This window comes from Gymnogyps californianus, chromosome 18 (assembly GCF_018139145.2).
Source record: "Gymnogyps californianus isolate 813 chromosome 18, ASM1813914v2, whole genome shotgun sequence".
Taxonomy (NCBI): Eukaryota; Metazoa; Chordata; class Aves; order Accipitriformes; family Cathartidae; genus Gymnogyps; species Gymnogyps californianus.
The window spans coordinates 6,140,201-6,162,377 of NC_059488.1; the positions used below are offsets into that span (position 1 = coordinate 6,140,201).

Here is a 22,177-nt window from a genome sequence, read left to right on the forward strand (position 1 = left end):
GCCTATCAGTTCTGCATGACACGATGGCAGTACAGCAGCATGGTGTTTTTTCACTCATGATAACTGGGGGATTACTGCCAGCTTTGCCGATGCATTTGGGTTATTTTTTCACTCAAATATTCAGCTGAAACCCCAGATGTAGAGGGGCAGTTGGGCAGAGCAAAAGTTAGTCAAAAACCAGCACTGGAGACAGGCATCACCCCCTTCCCAGGGAAGCATCCCGTCTAAAGGAGAGTTGCAGTTTGCTTGTTCCCCTACAAACAAACGCCAGTTACAAGTCAATCTGGAGAACTAAAATTGGAAACCACCTGATCGACTCAGCACAGCAAATTGGGCCCAGGCTGGGGCCAGCCGCAGGGATTGTTCCTCACAGCACCCAGCTCCCAAAGGAGGTTGTCAGGAACCGAGCGGTACCCGAGTTAAGGAGATCTGTCACTGTGTATGTCCCCGCACCGTCCCTTTGGCACAAACCCACAATTTTTGTGCCTACAAAGGACACCGACCCCCTAAAGCCTCTCCTTCCCCAGCAGCCCGACGCGGAGGGCGATGTCCACGCTGGGAAGCGGGAGGTACCTCAGTCTCCTCAGCGTCCGGCCTGTCGCGCCTCTCTCCTTCCCGCCGCCATCCCGGGCGCGCTGAGGGACCTCGCCGCCAGGTCTCGGCTGCGCATTTCCCCTCAGGGCGGGCGAAGGCAGCGGGACGACCTCCTGACAGGGGCGGGAGCCGCGGCTGGCCGAGGACCCCGCGGGGCAGGGCCGGGGGGCGTGTGGGGAAGGGAGGCTCCCCCGCTCCCTGAGGGACTCCCGCCGGCAGCTCTCCCGGGCCCGCACCCCGCGAGAGGGCGCTGGCGGCGGCACGCCGCTTCCCGGGAAGGCTGAAGTTTGAAAAAGTGCCGGTTGCTGGCGGTGCCGTACGGAGCAATGGCGTCGGGGACCCCGCAGGTGAGCGCCGCGCCGAGGGCTCGGAAGGGCGCCAAGCATGGCGGGCGCGGCGCGCCTCGTCTCAGGCGAGCGAGCTCCCCCTTCCTGGGCGGCCCCCTCCTCCCTTTGGGGGCTCCCTCCATCCTCCCTCCGGGAAACCGCAGCTCGCTGCTCCGCCGGAAGCCCCCGGCCCCGGGGAGGTGGCGGCGGTGAGGGGAGCGGGGCTTCCCGCTGTCTCCTCCGCCTCTCGCGGTGGCCGCGCCCCGGGGAGGTGAGAGAGGCTGTGCAAAGCAGGTGGGATCCCCTAAAAATGTCCCTCCTCGCCTCAGGGAAATGGGGTTCGGACCAAGTTGGTGCCCGCTGAGGAAATCCCCTCTCGGCATCCAGGAGGTGTGGGAGGCGAGGCGGCTGCTGGGGCTGGCACACGGGAGCCGGGGGAGGGCAGCCAGCCTCCGTGCTGGGAAAAACATTCGTTTCTGGAATAGGCTCCCCGCAGTCGGGGAGATGCCCTGCCCTCTTTCCTTGAGGCGTTTCAAGCCTAATCTGGGAAAGAAGGGATGGAGAGACCGGCACAAAAGAGCGCTCGCTGCCAGCGCTGCCACCCGACCGGGCTCTCGCCATCTCGGTGCCTCCTGGGCTCGCTGCTTTCCACCCTTACCAGCCCTTGCGCAACTCGGAGTTGGAAAGGGGACTGGCTCCAGACAGGATTGCAATTGCCTTTTTCCAAACCTTGCAGTGGCTTTTTCTCATAAAGAGTGAGTGTGGTTAGTGTGAGCCTGTCTGACGCAGGCCTCATCCCTACAGCGCAAAGTTGCTGTGAAAGATGTGATTTAAAATGTCCTGGTGAACACTTCTGGTCTGCAGGGGGGGATGGCCTCCTCATTGCTAGCTCATTAAATTGAATTGTAAATCAATTTCTGTGTCAGTGGTGAAACTGTAAGGGCCAGGTCTACTCTGGGCTTTGTGCAGGTGAAGCTTATCGCCAGGCTGGGCATAACAACTGAGGGGATGCGATCTCCCTGGGCTGCAATCCAAAGGACTAAGTGCAACTTTGATACTGCTGAAATTTTTGCTAGTTAGGAAGCAGTCTAGACACTTTGGTATGACATGAGTCTAGCGGAAGCCCTGGGTGAGTTCTGGCAGCCCCACTACAAGTACCAAAAGCAAGCTAATTTAAGCTAGCTTGGGTATTTCTTTGCAAGCTGTAAACGCGTTTTGGGATTGCGTTGGAGACAGACCCTGAAAGACTGACCTTCCCTGGGAACACAAGAACAGCTGCAGCACGGGCTGTGGCAGTATCCTGACACCCCACCAAAATTCCTGAGTCAGAACGCAAAATGGATCAACCCAAATGCAAATTCAGCTTTCCCATCCTCCTCAATAACAGGATATTCTATCTTCCTGGGGCAAACAGTGTCAATGTTGTGGCACACTCTGATCCATAGAGGGGAAGAAGGATCCAGTAAAACATACCGTGCTTACATTCTAAATATATTTAGAAAATTAGCACGGTGCATTAACGGGTATTCAGACTAGCTGTTGGCAGAGAGTGATGTGGAGGAAAATTGATCTGAGAGCTGCCCAGACCGTACCTGTTCTCTGAATCAATAGCCAGGTCTCCGTCTTCAGTACCCTGTGTCGGCATTACTCTTGCACCGCTACTCATTCGATTGCTCTGAGCAGATCTACGGGGTGGATTGCTTACACGCATTTGCATAGCTTGGACAGAAAATAAATCTGTATGCTTTTTCTAATTATTTAAATGAGAATTGCAACCAGCGAACTCCTTTTAGTCACTTGCTACATACTGGATAAAGAGCTTTCTGATTTTCCAACTCACAGCTGGTAAAGGTTGCCTGTGACTCAGGAACTCCATGATTCAAGTTCTTCCTCACAAAACTTTGGGCTTTTTCCAAAGCTCTGGCTTAGTTCCTGGCTTCACTAATTGGGCGAGAACTTCCTGGAATCAGGATGTTAATCTGAACCTTTTTGTTTTGTTACCAATCTGAACAACTCCTATTTTGGCTATTGTGTATCTGTTGCAGACCCAACCTGGTTTTAGGCCAACTTTAAAACAGATTTTTTTTCCCTTCTTCTTCTTTAATGATTTTGCTATTAGGCTGAAATTACAGCAAAAACTGATCAAGGATGTTTGCTTGGGTCTTTGAGGTGCATAACAAAATATACTAATATAATTAACTAATTGTTTCTGTGTGAGTGACATAGGCTTTGGACGCGCAGCACACTCTTAAAGTGCAGTAATGTACACAAGTAACACAAAACCAGTGTGGTTTATTGTTGGAAATGTGGTCAGCTGATTAAAGAGTGTGAAAGCAAGTCAGGATTCCTGAGTTCTGTCTTTAGTCACTGATGTGCTGTGTGACGTTAAGTTGATTAGTATAGCGGAACTTGACTGTGCAACCGTTTCTTTTGCATTTAAGCAGGTAGTATGATGAGTCATTAATGTTAGGTTATTAAGATACTAATTGCTCTGAATGCCATAAAGCCACGCTTCCTGTTGAGAAGCATAACCTCTTGCTAGGATCTGTTTGTTATGGTGTTGGGTAGCATCCTCATGGATAAAGCTTTTGCAGCTCCTGTTTGAGTTCAGTCCTTATTTGGTCAGTGAGATATACCTGTGCTGCTAGTGCCTATACTATGTATGTCCAGAGTCTGTAAACAGAGCATCTCTATCCAGAGCTGTTGATGAGGCATGTATCACTAGGACAAGTAGTACTGAAAATGATGTAAATCAAAGCCCAGAACAAGCTTGAATGCTACTAATGCAACTCAAAATAATCAATGTTGTAAAGCGGCCTTACTGCCTGTAAATCCAAGCAGAACAGAGATTGAAACAACAGTCTGGTTCCCTTTTCAGATACAGCAGAAAGTTAAGCTTACTCTTTTGCTTGCTCATTTGTAGAAACAGCTGTAGGTTTTACATTTTTCTTCTTCAGGGGTAACAGCTGAGAGTTAATGCATGCTTGTGACATTCCTAAAAAGCTCTAACAGGTTAGTTGAGATGTGTCTTTGAACAGTCGGCATCAAGACATATTCAGATAAAAATCTGTATCTACTACATCATACTAGTAAAAGTTAATGTTGATCAGAACAAGGGCAAATATTGGCTGGGCTTTGATACTCGGAGAACAAAGATGTGTGTAGACATTAAATAACAAGGAGACAAGTAAGATGAAGGTTTTTCTCCATTATGGTTTAAAACCAAATTAAGGCATGTTAAGATCAAAGTTGTGTTCTGTCCTCTGCAATTTCAATGTAGGTCTGGTGGTCTTGAAAATCTGGTGAAAAGGTTGGCTTCAGAATTTGTGTGAACCGGTTTCTAAATTAAATGAAGGAGTGGAATCTTATGAGGGTATTGCTATATCACAAAAATGGTTGAACTGTGTTATCTCTGAAATCTTCTTGCCCAATGCTGCTTGAATGCAGGGCAGCTGTCTCTTGCAGCTGGGTGATGGTGTGAACTTAATGGATCCAAGCTTCCAGCAAAAACTGGAGGGTGAGAAGGAACTACTTCGCCGCACTATACAGAAAGAACTGAAGATTAAAGAGGGAGCAGAAAACCTGCGCAAAGCAACAACAGACAGAAAGAATCTTGTTCATATAGAGCACGTGCTGAAATCTTCCAACCGAAAACTGGAGCAACTGCATTGGGAACTTCAGGAGCTTAATGCAAGGATTGTAATAACAGACAAAGAGGAGAGTAAGACAGGTAGGTCTTGGGTCATGATTGACTGGAAAATTCTGTTATAGTGCTTCAATATTTATATATATTGAATTGATATATTTTTCTGTTGAGGGCTCACAAGTAGTGGGAGTTTCTTCTGTTGGTATTTAGCTGATAAAATGATCTGTGCAGTAAAAAGTTGAGAATGGGGCAATAAAGGTGAAAGGAGGCAACATGAGAGATCAGTGTAGGGAGAAGACCAGCTGAGAGTGCTGGGTGTGGGCAATATTCAGGAGTAGGCTGTAGGTGGAATTGAAGAGATTTGAATAGAGTTTCTGGGCAGTTGAACATCCAAGTATCTCACACGATGAATGAGTATAAAATTGGAAGAGTGCTTTTTAGGACGGGTTCATTGATAAACTAAGAAATATTAATGGATATGAGCTTGAGCTTCATTTGAAACAGTGTTTTGCAGTCAGTTTTGTAGACAAGACCTTTTTGTACCTTATTTTATAGGCTAACCTTCTTTTATAGGGTCACCCATCTATAACCCACTGAAATGACACAAGAAAAGATGACTAATGGTATTGCTTGTATTGTTTGTGCAGATGGATCTGTATCTCCAGGTCCTTGTCTCTGGGAAAGAAACCCGGACCCCATGGCAAGGAAGGTTGAAGCTCTGAAAAAGCAGCTGCATGTTGAAATGAAAGTGAAACAAGGAGCTGAGAACATGATCCAAATGTATTCAACATCCAAGGTAAGCAGGAATAAGCAACCATTTGAGAACATGGATACCGGGATTAAAATTTGTATTTAAAGTCCATACACAAAAACTCTCTCTGATAATTGGTGTGTGAAAGAAATTCATTTGCGAGGATTGCTTGACTGAATCCTAGCTGTGCGTTTTGGTTCTCAGCATAGTGACAGCATGTCATGTTACTGCACAGGACAACCAATACTGCGATTGTGCATTAGACTTACTACAACGTGTTACAGATTTCAAGAATTTAGCAGGAATCAAAAAGGAATTGGATGGCACATGTTTCATTTGCCAAGAACTTAATCCAATCTATAATTACTGGATGTTAGGAAAAGGCTTTTCTGAAAGTGTAGTTTATTCCACTTTGGCCCATGATGTGGTTGCCTATGTCTTTTTCTGAAGCATCTGGTGGTGATCACTGTGAGAGGGGAGTTATTAGACCGGACAGACGGGCATAGTCTGGCAGTTTTGATCCTTTTGGCAGTTCTTACATGGCAGATGCTGATTGTGCTTCTGCTCTTGAATGTTGCTTAGTGGTATTAATGATAGAGTTGGGAATCATCTTGTTTTAACTTAGCCATGTAAATCCTTCTGTAGTCTCAGTGGAAAGTGCTAGATACCTAGAGAGTAGCTTGTGTTATCATTCTCAAACAGATGAATGGCCCTCTAGAAAGACCTACCTCTCCCTACCAGCTACAGACTCTACATTACTTCTTCGGTCTAGATGCTTAACTTAGCTGGCTGAATGCCAACATAGAGGTGTTACGGCACCTAACCTCAGTCCTCATAGTGACTCTAGGTTAGAGGCAGATTTGAGCCAGAGAAAAGTATCTCATAGGAAGTGGTGTGGTAGAAGTGCTATCTCTAGAAAAACTGTTGCAAGCCTGGGGAGGTGGTAAGGGCGGTATAAGAGGTACATTCAGGTACTGACTTGAGGAAAGAAAGTTAAAAAAGCATTGGTATTGTACACTGAGTTGGTGTGATGTTTTGCTATCACTAGGTTGTTTAGGATAGAGCACAGCATGTGGTATCTCTTTATGTGAGAAAAATTTTCCAAGGTTTACTGGTTTCATATTCATCCCACTTTTTGAGTTTGGCATAATCATATTTAAAAGTCAAAGGATAATTTAAAAAAAAAATTCCAAGCTTATTATGAAGCTTAATTCAGTAAGACCAGCAGTGTAGACGGTTGTGATATTTTTATTTCTTCAAAACCTCTGCTCACAAAACACTGTAAGCACAATTAACCAGTGAACCACAAGTCTTGGTGACTGCAAGGTTTGGTATTAACTGGACATGTCCTTGACCTGTCCTCTCCCTCTACAAATGGAGACAGCGATCTCAAAGTCCTTGATCCTCAGCAGTGTCTCCTTTGCATAACTGCTTATGTATGCCATTTCAGAATCATTTATGACCCTTCTTGCAGGTACCACCTCATCCTCATATGTGAACACATCATCATAATCCATTTTTAATGAGCATGGTTCTCTCTCTGCATATGCTTTCTTTTTGGCAGGAGCGGAAGCTGCTGGCTACAGCTCAGCAGATGCTTCAGGATAGCAAGACAAAGATTGAAATAATCCGCATGCACATTGTGAAAGTATCTCAGTCAGCAGGAGGGATGGAAGATACAGTGGATCCAGCAGGTAAGGTGTTTTAAGTAACTGATACAGCCCTGAACAGATGTGGCCAAAGCCCTGAGATCCACAATACTCAGTCAATTTTCGTCCTCGCCATATTTTATCTCCCAAATGGCCAGTGAGGATGGGGACCACCATCAGTGCTTTGGAGCTGCGTATTGAGGAGCTGAGACATCACCTGCGCATTGAAGCTGCTGTAGCTGAGGGGGCAAAAAATGTGCTGAAGATCCTAGGAGGGAGTCGGGTACAGGATCGCAAGTTTTTGGCTGAGGTAAGCGCTTATTCAGGCCTTCTTGAGAGGGTGGTTTCATGGCTCAACATTAATGATATAGCATGAATGAGTAGAGATAACCAGGAGTTATTAATTTGGGAAGTTCCTGTCTCTCTGCGAGGACAAACTGATTGGGATCACTTTCCCTTCAAGGGATAACGTTCCTTGCTTTGGTGAAATTTCTCAGGAGCATCAGAAGTGACACTGATGGGGTGGTCAGGATCTATGGGAAAATATTTCATCTTGTTCCTTTATTAGTAAGATGTTACCTGGTCTTTTTTTGAAGCTTATTCCAGTAGTTCATAAAGGATTCATAGCACCTGGACTGGGGCTGTACATTGAAAATTTCTGCCTGCTTTCTGTTCTACTTCATATTGGTAGGCTCAGGGTCGTTTGCAAGAGTCCTCTCAGAAGATTGACCTGCTGCGCTTGTCCTTGGAACATCAGCTTAGTGAGCTTTCTCCTGATCACCCCAAAAGAGCACTCATCAAGCAGGAACTAGTAAATACTTCCTCCCTGGGAGCTCAGCATGGCAGCATCCAACACACTTCAGTCATCAAACCTACAGCCCTTACAGGTACATAAATCCTGCATGGCATGTTGTGAGGAGGACAGAGGGAAAAACGAGTTGCATTTCTTCTTATTGTTGTAATGCTTCTTGTTATACGGACATTGGATTTTCTAGGAACTGGACTTATGTCTTCTATGCCAGCCAGAGCTTTCTGATCATGTAGATTTGCAGTCTATTAATCTGGGGTAGATTTGAGCTATTAACCAAGAAATCATGAATCTAAGAAATTCTTGGACCCCTGTGAGGACAGGCTGACTGGAATCACTTTATCTTTTACTTAATAATATTCTTTACTCTCCTAAAATTTCTCAGGAACATTGGAAGTGAGACTGATGGGGTGTCAGGATCTATTGGAAAATGTTCCAGGACGTTCCCGAATGACTAGTTCTTCTCCCATCTGTGGCAGCCCAAGTGATTTGAGGTCCCTTTCCCGAACACGAGTTGGCCTGGGTATCCATGGCCATAGTGTTGCAGGAAAGTACCTGCGGAATGAAGAGCCGTGTAGTGAGTATGGGGTTCCGTGTTGAATTGAGTGGCATATGGGGGCTTCTCATTATGGTACGAGGTTAGCCTGGTATAAGTGTAATTATAAGAAACCTGGTTTCTGCAGAACTAAGAGAGAGAATGAATTGCATTATACCTGGTCCTCCTAGTACTGTCCTGGAAATTACTTTTGATTGGGATAGTCACCTTCAGCATGAGAGATTTTCTTTGGTAAACAATTATAATCCATGTGTTCCCCTCTGTCCAGATGAGGTCCTTGCTGTGCTCAAAGTGGACAATAAAGTGGTTGGCCAAACAAACTGGGGACCAGTTAATAATCAGGCATGGGACCAGAGCTTTGTCATTGAGCTGGACCGGGTAAGTCTGCCCCAGATTCACTGTGTTGTATTTATTTTTCCATTTCACCTTACCTGATTTGCTCGTTTAGCTGCCATTCCACTTCATTCAACTCTGTATTGCTGCTGTCCCCATGTCCTTTTTTGTGCCGGTTATCTTAGTCGTCCCCTGAAGGCAGTGCATCTCTGGCAGAGATTCAGCCTGAACAGCATCTGTTGTCCTTCTCCCCTTATCTGAGCAGTTTTATTTCATCTTACCAGCAAAGTGGCGCTCTCAGGGATTTCTGAAATGGGGAGCTAAGACATCCATCTCCAAGAGGGTCTGTAGCTAAGATGATCTGAAAACATCAGAGAAAGCAGGGAACAGAAGGATTGAAGAAGTTTCTTATGCATACTGTTTAGTTTACTGATTTTTCTACAACAGCATGTGTGTGACTCTTCTGCTTTTTTTTTTTTCCTCCCCTACCACTCACCCATCCTACCAGTCTCGTGAGCTAGAAATTGCAATTTATTGGAGAGACTGGAGAGAACTATGTGCAGTGAAGTTTTTACGTTTGGATGATTTCCTTGATAATGAACGTCATGGGATGTGCCTCTCACTCGAACCCCAAGGAATGCTTTTTGCAGAGGTATAAATGTAAGCTTTGTTTCTTTTTCAGAGAACTCTGTCTGTTTAGGGTGCCTGCCCTGAAAGCAGTTGTTCAACCCAGGATACAAGGAATGGAAGGAGCAATAATCTAGAAGGGTAGAATGACACCTGAAATCCTTTTGCATCAATATCACATATAAGAATAAGGAACAACATGATATAATAGATGTACACATGCCATAGCCTGGAGTGACTCTTCAGCAGCTCCACTGTAATTATATGTGTGTGTGCTGTGAAATCCGTTGTTTTTTATTTGCTTTCATTATGAGTCATCAGTGACACTTTAATTAAACATACAGCTTAATGGTCAGAATTGAATCACAGAGACCGTAGAATCAGAGATCCAAATTCCCTCTGGGTATGCTTATTTTATCATCTTTCTGAGGCTAACAATAGTTTGAAGTACCATCAATGAAGAGATCATCCAGATAATCCCATAAAAGCCACAGTACTTTCTCCTTTGTGTTGTGATGAAAGTTCCTGTGGTTATCTTTCCAAAAGTAGGATCTTGACCTCATGTACCAAAATTTGCCTCCTCTCCCTGCCTTCTTGTTTTTTGTGGTTTTGTTTTTGGTTTTTACTTCTGTGCCACGGACTACTACTTTTTTTACCCTACAAATGGCTGTGTTCTTTATGCATGACTTTACAAATTAGACTAATTTTGTTTGAGATATGAATTGGTCTTAGTTCTGGGGGTTTTCTACGTGTCAGGTAGCAGAAAATTCCAACATCTAAAACCACAGTTGAAGTAACAGACGTTTAGAGGGTGAAGCTAGAATAATGCAGTCTGGAGTCTATGGGAGTGACTGCTAACTTACCAAACAGATATGAATGGAGAATTTGATGAGAGAGCAGGCATGTGTGAAAGTTTGTGTTCACAGTGTAAATGAAGAATCCTGACAAATCCCCTTTGCTTCTCTGACAGGTGATGTTCTGTAATCCTGTCATTGAGAGAAAGCCAAAACTGCAGCGACAGAAACGCATTTTCCCCAAACAGAAAGGTAAGCTGCTAGAGAACAGACTGCTTACTATCTAGGGTGTGTAGGTGAGGGCAGGTCTTTGCACAAGCAGGCTGGCATGCACTCCTATCCCATTAAATTTGTGAGACATTAAAATGCTTGCTAATTACTGTGTGTAAGTAGGTGGGCTTTATTAGAATGTGAAAGTTTGTTCAATCACAAAAAGTGCAGGCAGCCTGGCTGCAGCATAGTGTGTAATGTGATATTGTTGCAGTGTTTCTATTCACAATTAACATTGTTAGGAAGATATAATTGCTAGTTATTTAACAGACTTCTTAGCAAGATCCAGGACTCAAGCTGTACTAATTTAACCAGTAATGCTGTTACTGATGAACACATATTGGAAGGTTTTCTGGAAGACTCTGAATTATAGAAGACTGTAGCATGAACAGGCTACTGATTGTCTGTCAAGTCTTTAAAGCTGGCGTCTTGGATTAATAGTTTAGGGACTGGAATAACTTGCATACTTTCTTTTTTGTCTGCAAATTCTTTCTTGTGAAGCTGAATAAGGTAAGACTTTACATGCTGAGAACTCCTAGCAGTGGGCATAAATGAGATTTTATATTTATATTCTTCAGGAAGTAGTAAAAATAATGAAAACATCCCAAATGTTTTACTCTTTTTAAGACATTTTCAAAAACTTTCTGTTAACAGGCTGCATGCTTAAAATGCAGTGTTGAAACAGAAGAAAACCTGACTTAAAATAAATTTTTAATGTTTTATGCAATTTCTACTTGAGGATTGTTATGATATTATATGGAGCTGAACTTAGGTGAAATGGTAGGTCTGTTTCATCATCATCATTATTAAACTTTCTTCTCTGAAAAAAAGCCCATTCTCCATAGGGTAGCTTTTTGAGTAACCCATGGGTGTTTGGGTGAAAACGATAATTTAACAGTATGTGAGATTGTAATCTGTGTGTTGCAGTCTCACTGGTGTTTTGACTCTGACTCCTCCAGGGAAGGAATTTCTCCGAGCTCCTCAAATGAACATAAATGTTGCTGCCTGGGGTCGCCTGATGATGAGTTTTCTCCCTCCATGTAGTTCCATGAGCACTCTGAGTCCCCCACTTCATGATCCCATTCACACAGACTTCTCTCCAGTTCCCCCGCAAAGTCATGTTGATTCAGTGTCCAAATCGAGTAGGTAAGTCATGGGGTGTTCAGTACGCTGTGGCTAGCTCTGATTTATTGTTAGCAGTTGGACCGATTTCCAGAATTGCTGTCCTAACAAGCAGTGTGTTCCAGAGCCAGGGGAACTTCAGCAGCTTTCTTTTCCTCTGCAGTAAGATCTGTGGGCATAAAAGTGGTGATAAGTAAACACTGTGATACAAAAAAACCCTACAAAAGCAGATTTTTCAAAAGTTATTTTATATACACAAAAAGATGTACTGTTTCTGCGCTGTAAAGGAAAGAAAATTCCACTCGTTAAACATCTTCAGCAGTGTAGTAACTGAACTCTATGGAAGGTCACAATTTGATTGTTGTGGTAAAAATGCACCCTTCTTTCATGAGGTTACATGTACCCCAACCACTAGCATAATGCAGCACTCAGAAGGTACATAGCTAAGCTTTTAAATATGCTGTAGAAGAAAATTCCCCCAAAAATAATTTTTAAAAATTGTTTGAATTAATTTTTAAAGAATTAGTCATTCTCTAAAAGAGACTGTTCCCACTGATTCACAAGACCTAGAAAAGAAAAAAAAAATCAAGTCAACTACTGTGTTGCTATTAAAATCATAGCAATTTTAAATTATTTGAATTCTTGATCATAGTGACTTATTTCTACCTATGTTTCATTAATTTTATAGCATCAGAGAGCTAGTGTTGGAACGCGAGTCTAACCATCACCAATTTAATAGCTCATTTTCTTTTCATTCATTTAGGAGAGCATATGTCTTGTTGATACTTCACAGACTTGTAGTGTGAATCGGGGAGCCCTGTTGTCCAGTGTGTTGGACTGAATGTAGCAAAGGTGATACAAAGGTGTCTGTGTACAGTGTTCTGCCCTAAGGCAATCTCCTTCAATTTTGTCTTACAAATACAGTGACTTTCCTGTGGCTAAGCTTACATTTGCTGATGAAGCCCCACCCAAGCCTCCACGCCTTTTTCTGATGGCCAACTCCAAACAATCAACACCATCTCCTGCAGATTCTCCGGTAATCATCTGGGCTAATAGGGAGACTTTTCTTTGTTGGTTGGTATTCTTTCAAGGCCCGGTTCTTCTTATTTGTTTATTACTGGAGAAATTAACTATACTTTAGGCAGGTGCCTCCTCATTAGCTGGCTAATCTCCAGGGATTCAGAATCCAGTGAGCTATTTTGGCATGGAGTCTTCACGAAAGTGTGGCACCTTTTTTTTTTCTTTTTTTTTCTTGTTTTCTTTTTTTCTTCCCCCCCCCCCCCCCCCCTTTTTCCTTTTTTTTTTTCTTTTCCTTTTTTTAAATTATAAGTTGCTTTTCTTGGAGAAGCAAAATGGGAGGTAGGTCAGCATTGGGAGTTCAGGGCAAGAGTACGGAACAGATGACTGCACAGAGAAAGCAGGGAAGGAGGGTCGGCAGGCTTTCAGGACTAGATGAAGTTCTTTGTCATTAAAGAAACTGGGCAAAACCAAGAAGAGCTCTACTTTTCTGACGGGAAGGAGCAGGAACATCGTTTTGAGTAGTATAATGGTTAATGACCTGTGTTCTACCACATCTTACCCTTTCTCATTTGGCTTTGGTGATAGAGGAAACTGCATTCTTTGAATATTGTGACTCTTTTTGGGACACGAGATGCCTTTTTTATAAAAAGGACATGTTTTATCCTAGACTTTTAAAAGCATTTATTTTAAAGGGTTTGACCCTATCAAAAAAATATTGTACATGAGAATAGTTTTGTGTGACCATAGACAATCTGTTTTCATGCTGCTTCCCTCCAAGCAGAGGCGATGACTGACTGCAAGAACTTGTCTATGGTTATGCTGGATCATGACAGAGGAGAAAATTTGGATGTGGGTGTTCACGTCTGACTTGGTGAATCCAGAGGATGACACATTGTAATTTTCTTTCTGTTCCTAGTGTCTGAAGAGGCTGCATGTTGAGGAAAAGTCTTGCAGCTCTGCTATAACAGAATTTCCAATCCCGGCATCTCCAAGGTAACTATGAACAGCATGGGCTGTCTTGGGTCACAGACTAAAGAGGCACTGGCTGAAATTTTTAAGCTTGCAGTCTAAAATTCTGCTCAAGGTATGCTTTGGTTTCTCAGCAGCAGACTGTTAGTGCTGAGTGTAGACATTACCATGAAAAGTCTGCTCTGAACTTTACTTGTCCAAATGTCTGCTGCGCCTTACCTGCTTATTAACCCCAGTACTTAGCCTACTGATAGACAGTACACTACAATGTAATAGATGACTTTAGTAGAAGGTAAAGTCACTTAACTATCTTCAAGTGCTTCCTTGTGTTTGAAGTTTTATGGTGTAGCATATTTAGACGTGTCTGCATTCTAAGTAATACATTTCAGAAACACTCTTGGCATCCCTCACACTCTTCTGTTTCTGTTGATATGCAAGATACACTGTCTTTCATTACGTAGGGAGGCATAAAACAGTAAGTTGTTTATAGTCTATGGCAGTTATATATACACAATTTGTATGCAACAAGGATACACAGCAGTAAATATACCAAAAACAGGACAAGTAAAAAAAATTTACTATTGTTGAACAAATACTGACCAAAAAAGCACAAATAGCAAAACCTATCTAAGCTGATCTTGCAGTTCAGATCATAGAATTATGTTCATAATTTCATCACCACTTTTGAGGGGTCCCGTCTTCAAAACCATGTAGTCAGGATACAGTCAGGCAGCTACCTACCTTCTCTCTGAGAAGGCTGAGGAGGGAGTTGAGTCCTTCATGGGTAGATACTTAGCCCTTCATTTCACTTACTGGAGGAGTATGGAGTGTCTGCTGCCTTTTAAAGATGATCCTGGACTAAAGCATTTAGGGTGTGGGTTGTTGCTTTTTTTCTTTTTTTTTAATTCTTTCCAAGCAATTCTGCAGCCTGAGTTTCCTTGGTAACATCTTGCGGCTGACATCACATTCTATAGCATCTCTTTATTCAGCTACTTTTTTTCCAGCAACATCTGATGTCTGTTGTCTCACTGTGTTTCGTTTCCAATTCCTCTTTGAGAACTTCTCTTCTCCTTATGCCCTTGTCCTACTAGCACTTGATATACATGTTCATGTCTGATTAACACAATTGCTGTTGAGCCTGCTGAAAGCAGTGTAGGTGAAATTGAATTTTACTACCCCAAGGATGGGGATGGAGGCGAACTAATCCTGTTATGGGAAGTAACAGAGAGAGCAAGCCTTGGAGAGTCAGAATTGTTGTTCCTGTTGCCAGTACATGTGGAAGTCAGACTGCTGCCACTGGGGGCAGTTTCCTCACCTTATGGTTACCTGCTCCTTTCTTCCGTGGCAGAACAGCAGCTGCAAGCCTAAGTTTTCAGGATTTCAGCTTAGGCGAGGAGTGGTTGACACAGCTATTTTGCTTTCCCTTTTGCTATACAGAGCTTCTTCCCCTAACACAAATGCACACTCCTTTGTTATCTGTTTATGCATCTTTTGGATATTGTCTCAGCAATTCTTCTTTTTTTGTCTGCAGGAAAAGGACAGTTCAGCTTGAGGATTTTCACTGCATTGCTATGTTGGGACGTGGCCACTTTGGGAAGGTAGTATAAAAGTGTGCACTTTGTGGAGGAGGGCATTAAGGCTGTGGTTCTGAAGATGGGCCTCTGCCTCAGAGTCTCAGTAGAAACGTTGCAGTACAGAAGAGATTTGTTGCAATGCAGATATACAAAACAAACTCAGCCCAACCACACAAGCAGCTGATAACTGTTGTTAACAGTGAAAACTCCTGAAGATTTGTGGCTTCATAGCGTGGAAAAAAACATCCTGGGAGTGTTAAGTCATTTCATAAAGCGCACCATTACCATTCTTTTCATTATCATGGTGATCACTAGTGGAATAGCTCCATTCCCAAAACCTGTGTGCATAGTTGCTTGCAGTGAGAGCTCTGAGGTGCTCCTAAAGCACTGGGCCAGCTGTGATACTGCTGTTTGTGAAAAGAATACAACTTACGCTGACATCCTTCTGGACTGCTGCAGCACAAGGAGCAGAAAAAAACTGCTCCATTTTTGGAGTTGCTTGAGCTTGGTTTTGAGAATGACTGTCTGGAGTGGATGGATGGAAACAGTTCGTGTCAATGGGAGTCCAAGTAATCCAATAAGAAAATAACAGATTTGTTTGAAGTGCAGCTTTTCTGTTGTCTTTCAGGTACTGCTGGCCCAATACAAGGCAACTGGGAAGCTGTATGCTATCAAAGCCTTGAAGAAAAAAGATATTATTAGGAGAGATGAAATTGATAGGTGAGCTTTGTTTAAAGATGGTACTATTGCCAGAGGCTACATTAACACACCTGTAATCAAATGTTAGTAGGTATGATGCGTACTGGTCATGGTACTATTAAGGTTAAATGTGACCTTAAGGCTTGGGTAACTAAAATCAGAAATAAGGAAACTTGTAACAGTGCTGCTTTCTAGCTTCTGGTGGAATAACACCTGAAGAACACTCTAAAACTCAAGGTTTGGAAGTATGTAAGATAAATATTGTATTAGCCCTCACTTTTTTATTTCTCTAACTTAAAATGTAAAGATTTTCTTGTTCATCCTGTCTTTCTCAAAACAGGCTTTTCTGCCAAGTTTTAACATTGACTTTTTCATTCTTTGAATCCTGGCAGCTTGAACTGTGAGAAGCGAATATTTGAAGTGGTCAATTCTTCTGATCATCCATTCCTTGTGAACATGTTTGCATGTTTCCAGACACCTCATCATGCTTGTTTTGTGATGGAATATACTCCGGGTGGTGATCTTATGATGCGCATACATGAAGATGTCTTTCCGGAGCATATGGCACAGTGAGTTAGAATTAGTCTAGTTTCCAGGCACTACAAATTTTTAACTTGATTCTCATACATATTTCCTGATAACTATTTCTCTCTTTTAGGTTTTATACAGCCTGCGTAGTCTTGGGGCTCCAGTTCTTGCATGAGAAGAAAATTGTTTATAGGTAATGCAGCAAAGAATCAAGTATAAGACAGTTCAGCAACTTGAAAGTTTATTTTTCCTGTAGCTGTATGTCTGGAGTTCGCTATCGTGCTGGGGTTTCTAATCTTTCTGTCTGTCTTTATTTTCCCCATCGCCTGTTGCTATCAGCATGTTCATCATGCTTACAGTAACGAAAGTCATCTAGAAGCTATTCGTCTGACATGTTGCAGGTGATTAATCCTCTGTGACATGTCAATACATTCTGGGGGGCACCTGTAAGTCACTGCTTTCTTTTTTACTGGGATGGTCAAGTAATTTGCCATGCTGTTGCGGGATGCTCTTTTTCAGATGAATAAGCCCCACCCAGCTCCAAGGTGCTTTGTGAGCCTTTCATTAAGAGGAAAATACCAATAAATTAAGGGGAATCTTCCAAATAATACATTATTTAAACCAAATGTAGACTTTACTCAATTTAGATTTTATTCTCTTTATTAACGTCTAGCTTCTCCCTCTTGCAAAAAAAGATGTTGGATGGCAATCCTCAGACTTCATCCACCGTTTTCTTTCCTCTCCTTTGCCTGCAGGGACCTGAAATTGGATAATCTCCTTTTAGATGCTGAAGGATTTGTGAAGATAGCAGATTTTGGATTGTGTAAGGAAGGTGAGTGACTTTGGTGAAGCTGAAATTGAACCATCAGAACCAGTTTAGGATCTGGGCTTTACTAATGTGTTCACAAATACAGGTACTGAGGTGGTTGTGTGTAACTTGTATTCGTCCCCATCTTAAAAATAAAACAAAACCCACCAAAACCAAAAAACCCCAACAAACCAAACAACAAAAAACCCTCACCTGACTGGCCATGATGAACTTGGAAAGAGTACTTTGTCCTTTAATCTTCGGGAAACTTATGAAGGAGTTTACAATGTGCTTGTTTGTTCAAAGGAGCCAGAATACAGGATACTACAAAATGCATACTTGAGTAAATGAGCAATGGAATCTGCAGGAAGTTTCCTTGGTTTTGCTGTTTATTTAAGCATGGTCTGTGTATTTCTTATTTGGAGTTGTTAGGGGCCTCAGGTTTCATACTTCCTTATTGGCATTTACAAGCATTGATGAGAACCCTCGCCCAGTTAACAACATTAGATTATCAAGCGATAAACTATGGCTTTCAGAAGGTGAGGCTGCATGTGATCCATTTAGTAATATGTGCTGGATTTTACAAAAGTGTTCTTTTCCTACAGGAATAGGTTTTGGAGACCGCACAAACACGTTCTGTGGCACCCCTGAATTTCTGGCTCCAGAAGTCCTGACGGACGTCTCATACACTCGGGCAGTAGACTGGTGGGGACTGGGTGTACTCATTTATGAGATGCTTGTTGGTGAGGTAAGGCCACCTTTCTCTAAGAGGATCTTGCTAAGCAGTCTTGGGGACAGTAGTACCCGACCACCTGAGATAAAATTTTGCTGAAGGTAGCCAACTATTTATTAGTACTTAAATTACATTTTTCTCATTCATAGTGCTTGCCAAACACTAATTAATCCATACAGCTCCCTGCTATTCTCATCCCTATTTAATAGTGAGGAATGAGTGCTATGTGGATTAAATAATAAAATGTCACAATTGCAGTCACCATTCCCTGGAGATGATGAGGAAGAAGTCTTTGACAGTATTGTCAACGATGAAGTCCGATATCCACGATTCCTTTCATCTGAGGCACTTTCTATAATCCGTAAGGTAATGGGCTTGGTGGGTCCCTGGGAGCCTGAGGAATTTGCATTTACTGTGTAAGTGGATCCAGAGGGACTCTGTTAGGACCGCATAGCATTTGTGTGTGTAATCTGGAGCTGCCTACACAGACTATGGAAACATTTAAGATTTACACATATTTTTCCCTTCCTTCTTTTTACATAAATGCTATTCTTCTGTGTAAGGATGACTAAGCAGGCTTCTTACTGAGGTCTGTTGCTGCTAGCTCTGAAATGGAGAAGTGTTGATTCAAGGCCTGGAATGTCAGAGTCATTCGGTGGAGATGGCTTGATTCAGTTTTTGAATGTGACCCAGTAGTCACAGGTGCACAATTAAGATGAGATACTTCATGCAGTTTATAGCAGGTATCTTATTGATGTTGGGAAGTTGTTTACAAGGAACTAGGTCTGAGCTATTACTAGCAGATTATGACCTTGCTGCAAAGTGAGAATGAGAAGATACTGAGGGATCAGTCGATCTCCTTTCGTTTATTTTTCTCTCTGGAACATTATTTCTGTCCATCCTTGTTCCAGTTGTTTAATTTTGAACTGTTATTTCCTGCAGCTTCTTCGGAAGTGTCCAGAGCGTAGACTAGGAGCAGGGGAAAGAGATGCAGAAGAGATTAAAATCCAGGCCTTTTTTAAGGTAGGAACTCACTTTATCCCTCCCCCTCATCTCTTGTGTTTGAGCTGGGAGTGATTTGCTTTGTGTTGGTATTGAGGCTTATTTCCATTAGTTATCAGTGAGATCTTAGTGGTAGCTTCTGTTGCACCTCATTGCTGTATTCAGGAATATGTGTTTCAATTCATGTTTGAAATTACATCCCTCAAGTGTGTTTTCTGGGATCTGTAAGCTTCCAGAGCCAGTTTGTTATTTCTGATTGTGCTGCTTCTGTGTACAAATAGACCTACCTTTTGAGCCATCAACAAACCCCCCTTTTTAAATCAAACTGCAGCAGTCAAAGATGCTGTCTAGTGATGACAGTCATTTCCAGTCTATTTGATGGCACCTGCATTTGCAGGATATACATGAATCCTAGGAGAAATTGAGGTTAAAGACACATTTGCTTTGGGTCAAGGGTATACCTCTGTTCCAGGCAAAGGTGTTACCATTCCTCCTCGTCATTACCCGTCTGACAGACGTTATTAGCCTTATAGCCCCTGGCTGGCCTTGCACTGGAGTAAGAAAAGAACTTGGATGTCAGCAGAAATTGCTGGGAAGTCCACAGATCCACCTGGCCACAGCTGCGCTTTAGTTTTGTCCCTCCTAAATATAGTTTGAGCTGTAACTTTGTTTCTCGGTGTTCTGAAGAACAGCCTTAGACTGTATGGAATCTCTGTGCTACCTGGCCTGCACCGACTATGCTGTTTGTTTCGGACCTTTTTTCAGTTCTCTCTCTCTCTCTCTCTCTCTCTCTGTCATGTTGCAAATGATCTGGAAGGGAGGCTGCAATCCTCCCTCTTACTTTCACATTTCATAAATAATCTTAATGTCAATCTGGCCTGTTCACTTCCTTCTCTTACAGGAAATTGATTGGGATGCCTTGTTTGCCAGGACTCTGAAGCCCCCTTTTGTGCCCACTTTAAGAGATCCAACCGACATTAGCAACTTTGATGAAGAGTTTACATCCCAAAAGCCAATCCTTACTCCTCCAGAGGAGGCTGCTCTCCTAACCCGTAAGGAGCAGACTGTCTTCAAGGACTTTGACTTTGTCTCCAGACACCTTTTAGATGTTTGATTCCTGTGCCATAAGAAACATGAACGGATTGTTACCACCTTGAGAGAGTGTAGAGAGGACTTGGCATGGGCAATGGAAAAGTCAACAGAATTCGTAGAACTGGTAGTGCTGATGACCCCAGGATGAGCATGCCCTGCAAGCTGAGTTAACCTACTGTGTTTTTTTCAGCCTTATTTGTTGGAGGGATACTGGATGTCAATTATCTTTAAGGAGTAATTAAAGTTTGACTGGATATATCTTCTGCTGCCATTGAATATAGATGGAAATTTGGAATTTAAGCTGGACTTAATTTAATGAAATCAAATCGTCTCTGCAACCCAGGTTACTCTTTGCAAAAAGCCTAAGTAAGTAGCACAGCTTTTTAAAGTCGCATAGTAGCAGGGGGAATGGCCACTTTTCACCTATTTTCTAGAAAAGATATGCAGCATTCCCTCTTTGTAATGATTTTATGCCTATTCCCACTCATAACTGTGTATGCCAGAGAAGGAATGGATTTTAACACAACCGAGACAATGATCTTTGGGTTTGATAACGATCCAAGTGATCTATCTTAAGGAAAAGGAGTCTCCTTCTACTTCTTTGAGGATGCTAAATCTTAGCTATTGTTTTTAATGATATAAAAAAGCCACAGCTTTGCACATGCTATTTTTTTTTGAAAATAAAGATACCTTTCCTTATAATGAAATTTCAGCTTTTCATCTCCTTTGTGTTAGCTGAATGTTTCAGATCAGGGCTAGCCATATTCTGCTCAACAAGCAGGATTTTATTTTTCTCAGTAAATGTCAATAGTAATATTTTCTTTCTTCCTTCCTTCTCACTCACATTGCCTGTGTACATATTGCATGGTGTCATCAGCTGTCACATACAGATGATTGCAGTCAAGTTGTCTCTCCACAGATTTTATCAATGTGTATATCCTGTATCTTTTTTGAGATAGCTGAATAATGACAGTGTTAATATTGGAAAATCAGTAAGTTAAAGGTGATTTCATTTGCCTGGTAACATACCTTGTAATTATACCTGATAAGATACATTTTCTTCTCTTAAACTCATAATGTTAGCTTGTTGGGCAAAATAAGGAAGGGTATCTAGAAATGAAGCATCACACTGACGACAAATAGGGACGCACAGCTATTACTCTTTCAGTTTGTCTTCAACAGAGGTAGACAGAAGGTGAACTAACGCAATTGTGCTATATCTGGAGATAAGGTTCGGGTGCAGCTAGTGAGTCGTCGTCGTTAAATCAAGGCTGGTCTAAGTGCTTCAGAACTCAGAGGGGTAAGAGCTATGTTTGTGCAAAACAGAAATAATTCGCACTGAACCTAGATTTCCTATTTTCAGAGCCAAGTACAACTGCTTCTGAAAATTCCCACGTACAAATATCCTTTCAGCCTCCTGCTCTGCCTTGCAGTGTAATGGCCCATTTAAAGCAGGATACACTTTTTCATCACTCTTGTTTGAATAGTAATGGTTGGCTTGCTGTTGGCCCCTATAGTGTGTTTTGTGACTTTTCTTAAAGTCAGGGCCTCTGTAAAGTGGTAAGTAGCACAGCGGATTGTTAGCACAGGTGAAACCTAGAACTTGGGTTCAAAGAGAGAGGCATAAAGAACCAAAAGAGGCATATTTAATCTTTTAATTTATAGTTTATAGTAGAGTAAAAAAGACTATAAATTACCATCGCGGTGCATTTTAAAAAGAATTACCAAACAGAGCAAAACTGTGTGTTTTGAGCTGTAGTACCTGCTGACAAATTTTTATTTGACTGATACCTGAAGAACCAGAAATTGCTATGTGGCAGATGAGCCATGCTTTAGCAGGCACCACACTGACACAAACAAACTGCAGAATCCTTTTCTGGATGGTATACCGCTGTTATGAAAACCATTTGTAGTGTTCTGATATCCCTCTGATAAGAGTTTCTACCCTAAACAAACCAGACTGGATACAAATTACAAACTCTGGAGCTGGTCAAAAAAGGGATCCTTCTGCTGTTTTTAAACTGCTTTTGGACTGTTGTGCTGTATTAGTGACTACACTGTCCTTTCATGAGTGCTCATGAACTTTAAACCCTGAGTGCATCCTACCAGCTTGCCAGATGTGCTCTTGAGCTGGTGTTAATTCCTGAGCCAAGGCAATTAAGGCACAAAATAATTTTAGCTAAAGTTTTGTCGTGGTGCTGGTTTTTTTTTTTAAACAGAAAAGGGTAAGGACTAAAATTCGCACCACAGCCTTTTCTGGTTTTAAAGCTAAAATT

At 42.3% G+C, this 22,177-nt stretch overlaps 1 protein-coding gene across 2 annotated transcripts; it reads left to right on the forward strand.

The window, feature by feature from the left end:
* Window positions 1-894: 894 nt before the first annotated feature.
* PKN3 (protein kinase N3) lies at window positions 895-20,602 on the forward strand. 2 transcript variants are annotated; one of them, XM_050907768.1, is made up of 22 exons: window positions 895-941; window positions 4,368-4,650; window positions 5,214-5,362; window positions 6,882-7,011; window positions 7,125-7,276; window positions 7,658-7,853; window positions 8,160-8,351; window positions 8,599-8,708; window positions 9,172-9,315; window positions 10,261-10,336; window positions 11,314-11,500; window positions 12,401-12,512; window positions 13,413-13,489; window positions 14,997-15,063; window positions 15,668-15,759; window positions 16,131-16,307; window positions 16,397-16,459; window positions 17,022-17,098; window positions 17,680-17,822; window positions 18,066-18,173; window positions 18,750-18,830; window positions 19,711-20,602. In XM_050907768.1, exons 1-22 carry the CDS (start codon window positions 921-923, stop codon window positions 19,921-19,923), a joined length of 2,850 nt encoding a protein of 949 aa, XP_050763725.1. In that variant the 5' UTR covers window positions 895-920; the 3' UTR covers window positions 19,924-20,602. The 2 variants fall into 2 exon arrangements, with proteins under 2 accessions (XP_050763725.1, XP_050763726.1); XM_050907769.1 differs by having other exon boundaries at window positions 4,368-4,648; window positions 5,203-5,362.
* The last annotated feature ends 1,575 nt before the right edge of the window (window positions 20,603-22,177 follow it).

Coding starts and splice junctions, on each gene's coding strand:
- PKN3 (XM_050907769.1), top strand. CDS start 921: ATGGCGTCGGGGACCCCGCAG. Junction 7,854..8,159: donor CAAACCTACAGCCCTTACAG/GTACATAAATCC, acceptor AAAATTTCTCAG/GAACATTGGAAGTGAGACTG. Junction 16,460..17,021: donor GAGAAGAAAATTGTTTATAG/GTAATGCAGCAA, acceptor CTTTGCCTGCAG/GGACCTGAAATTGGATAATC.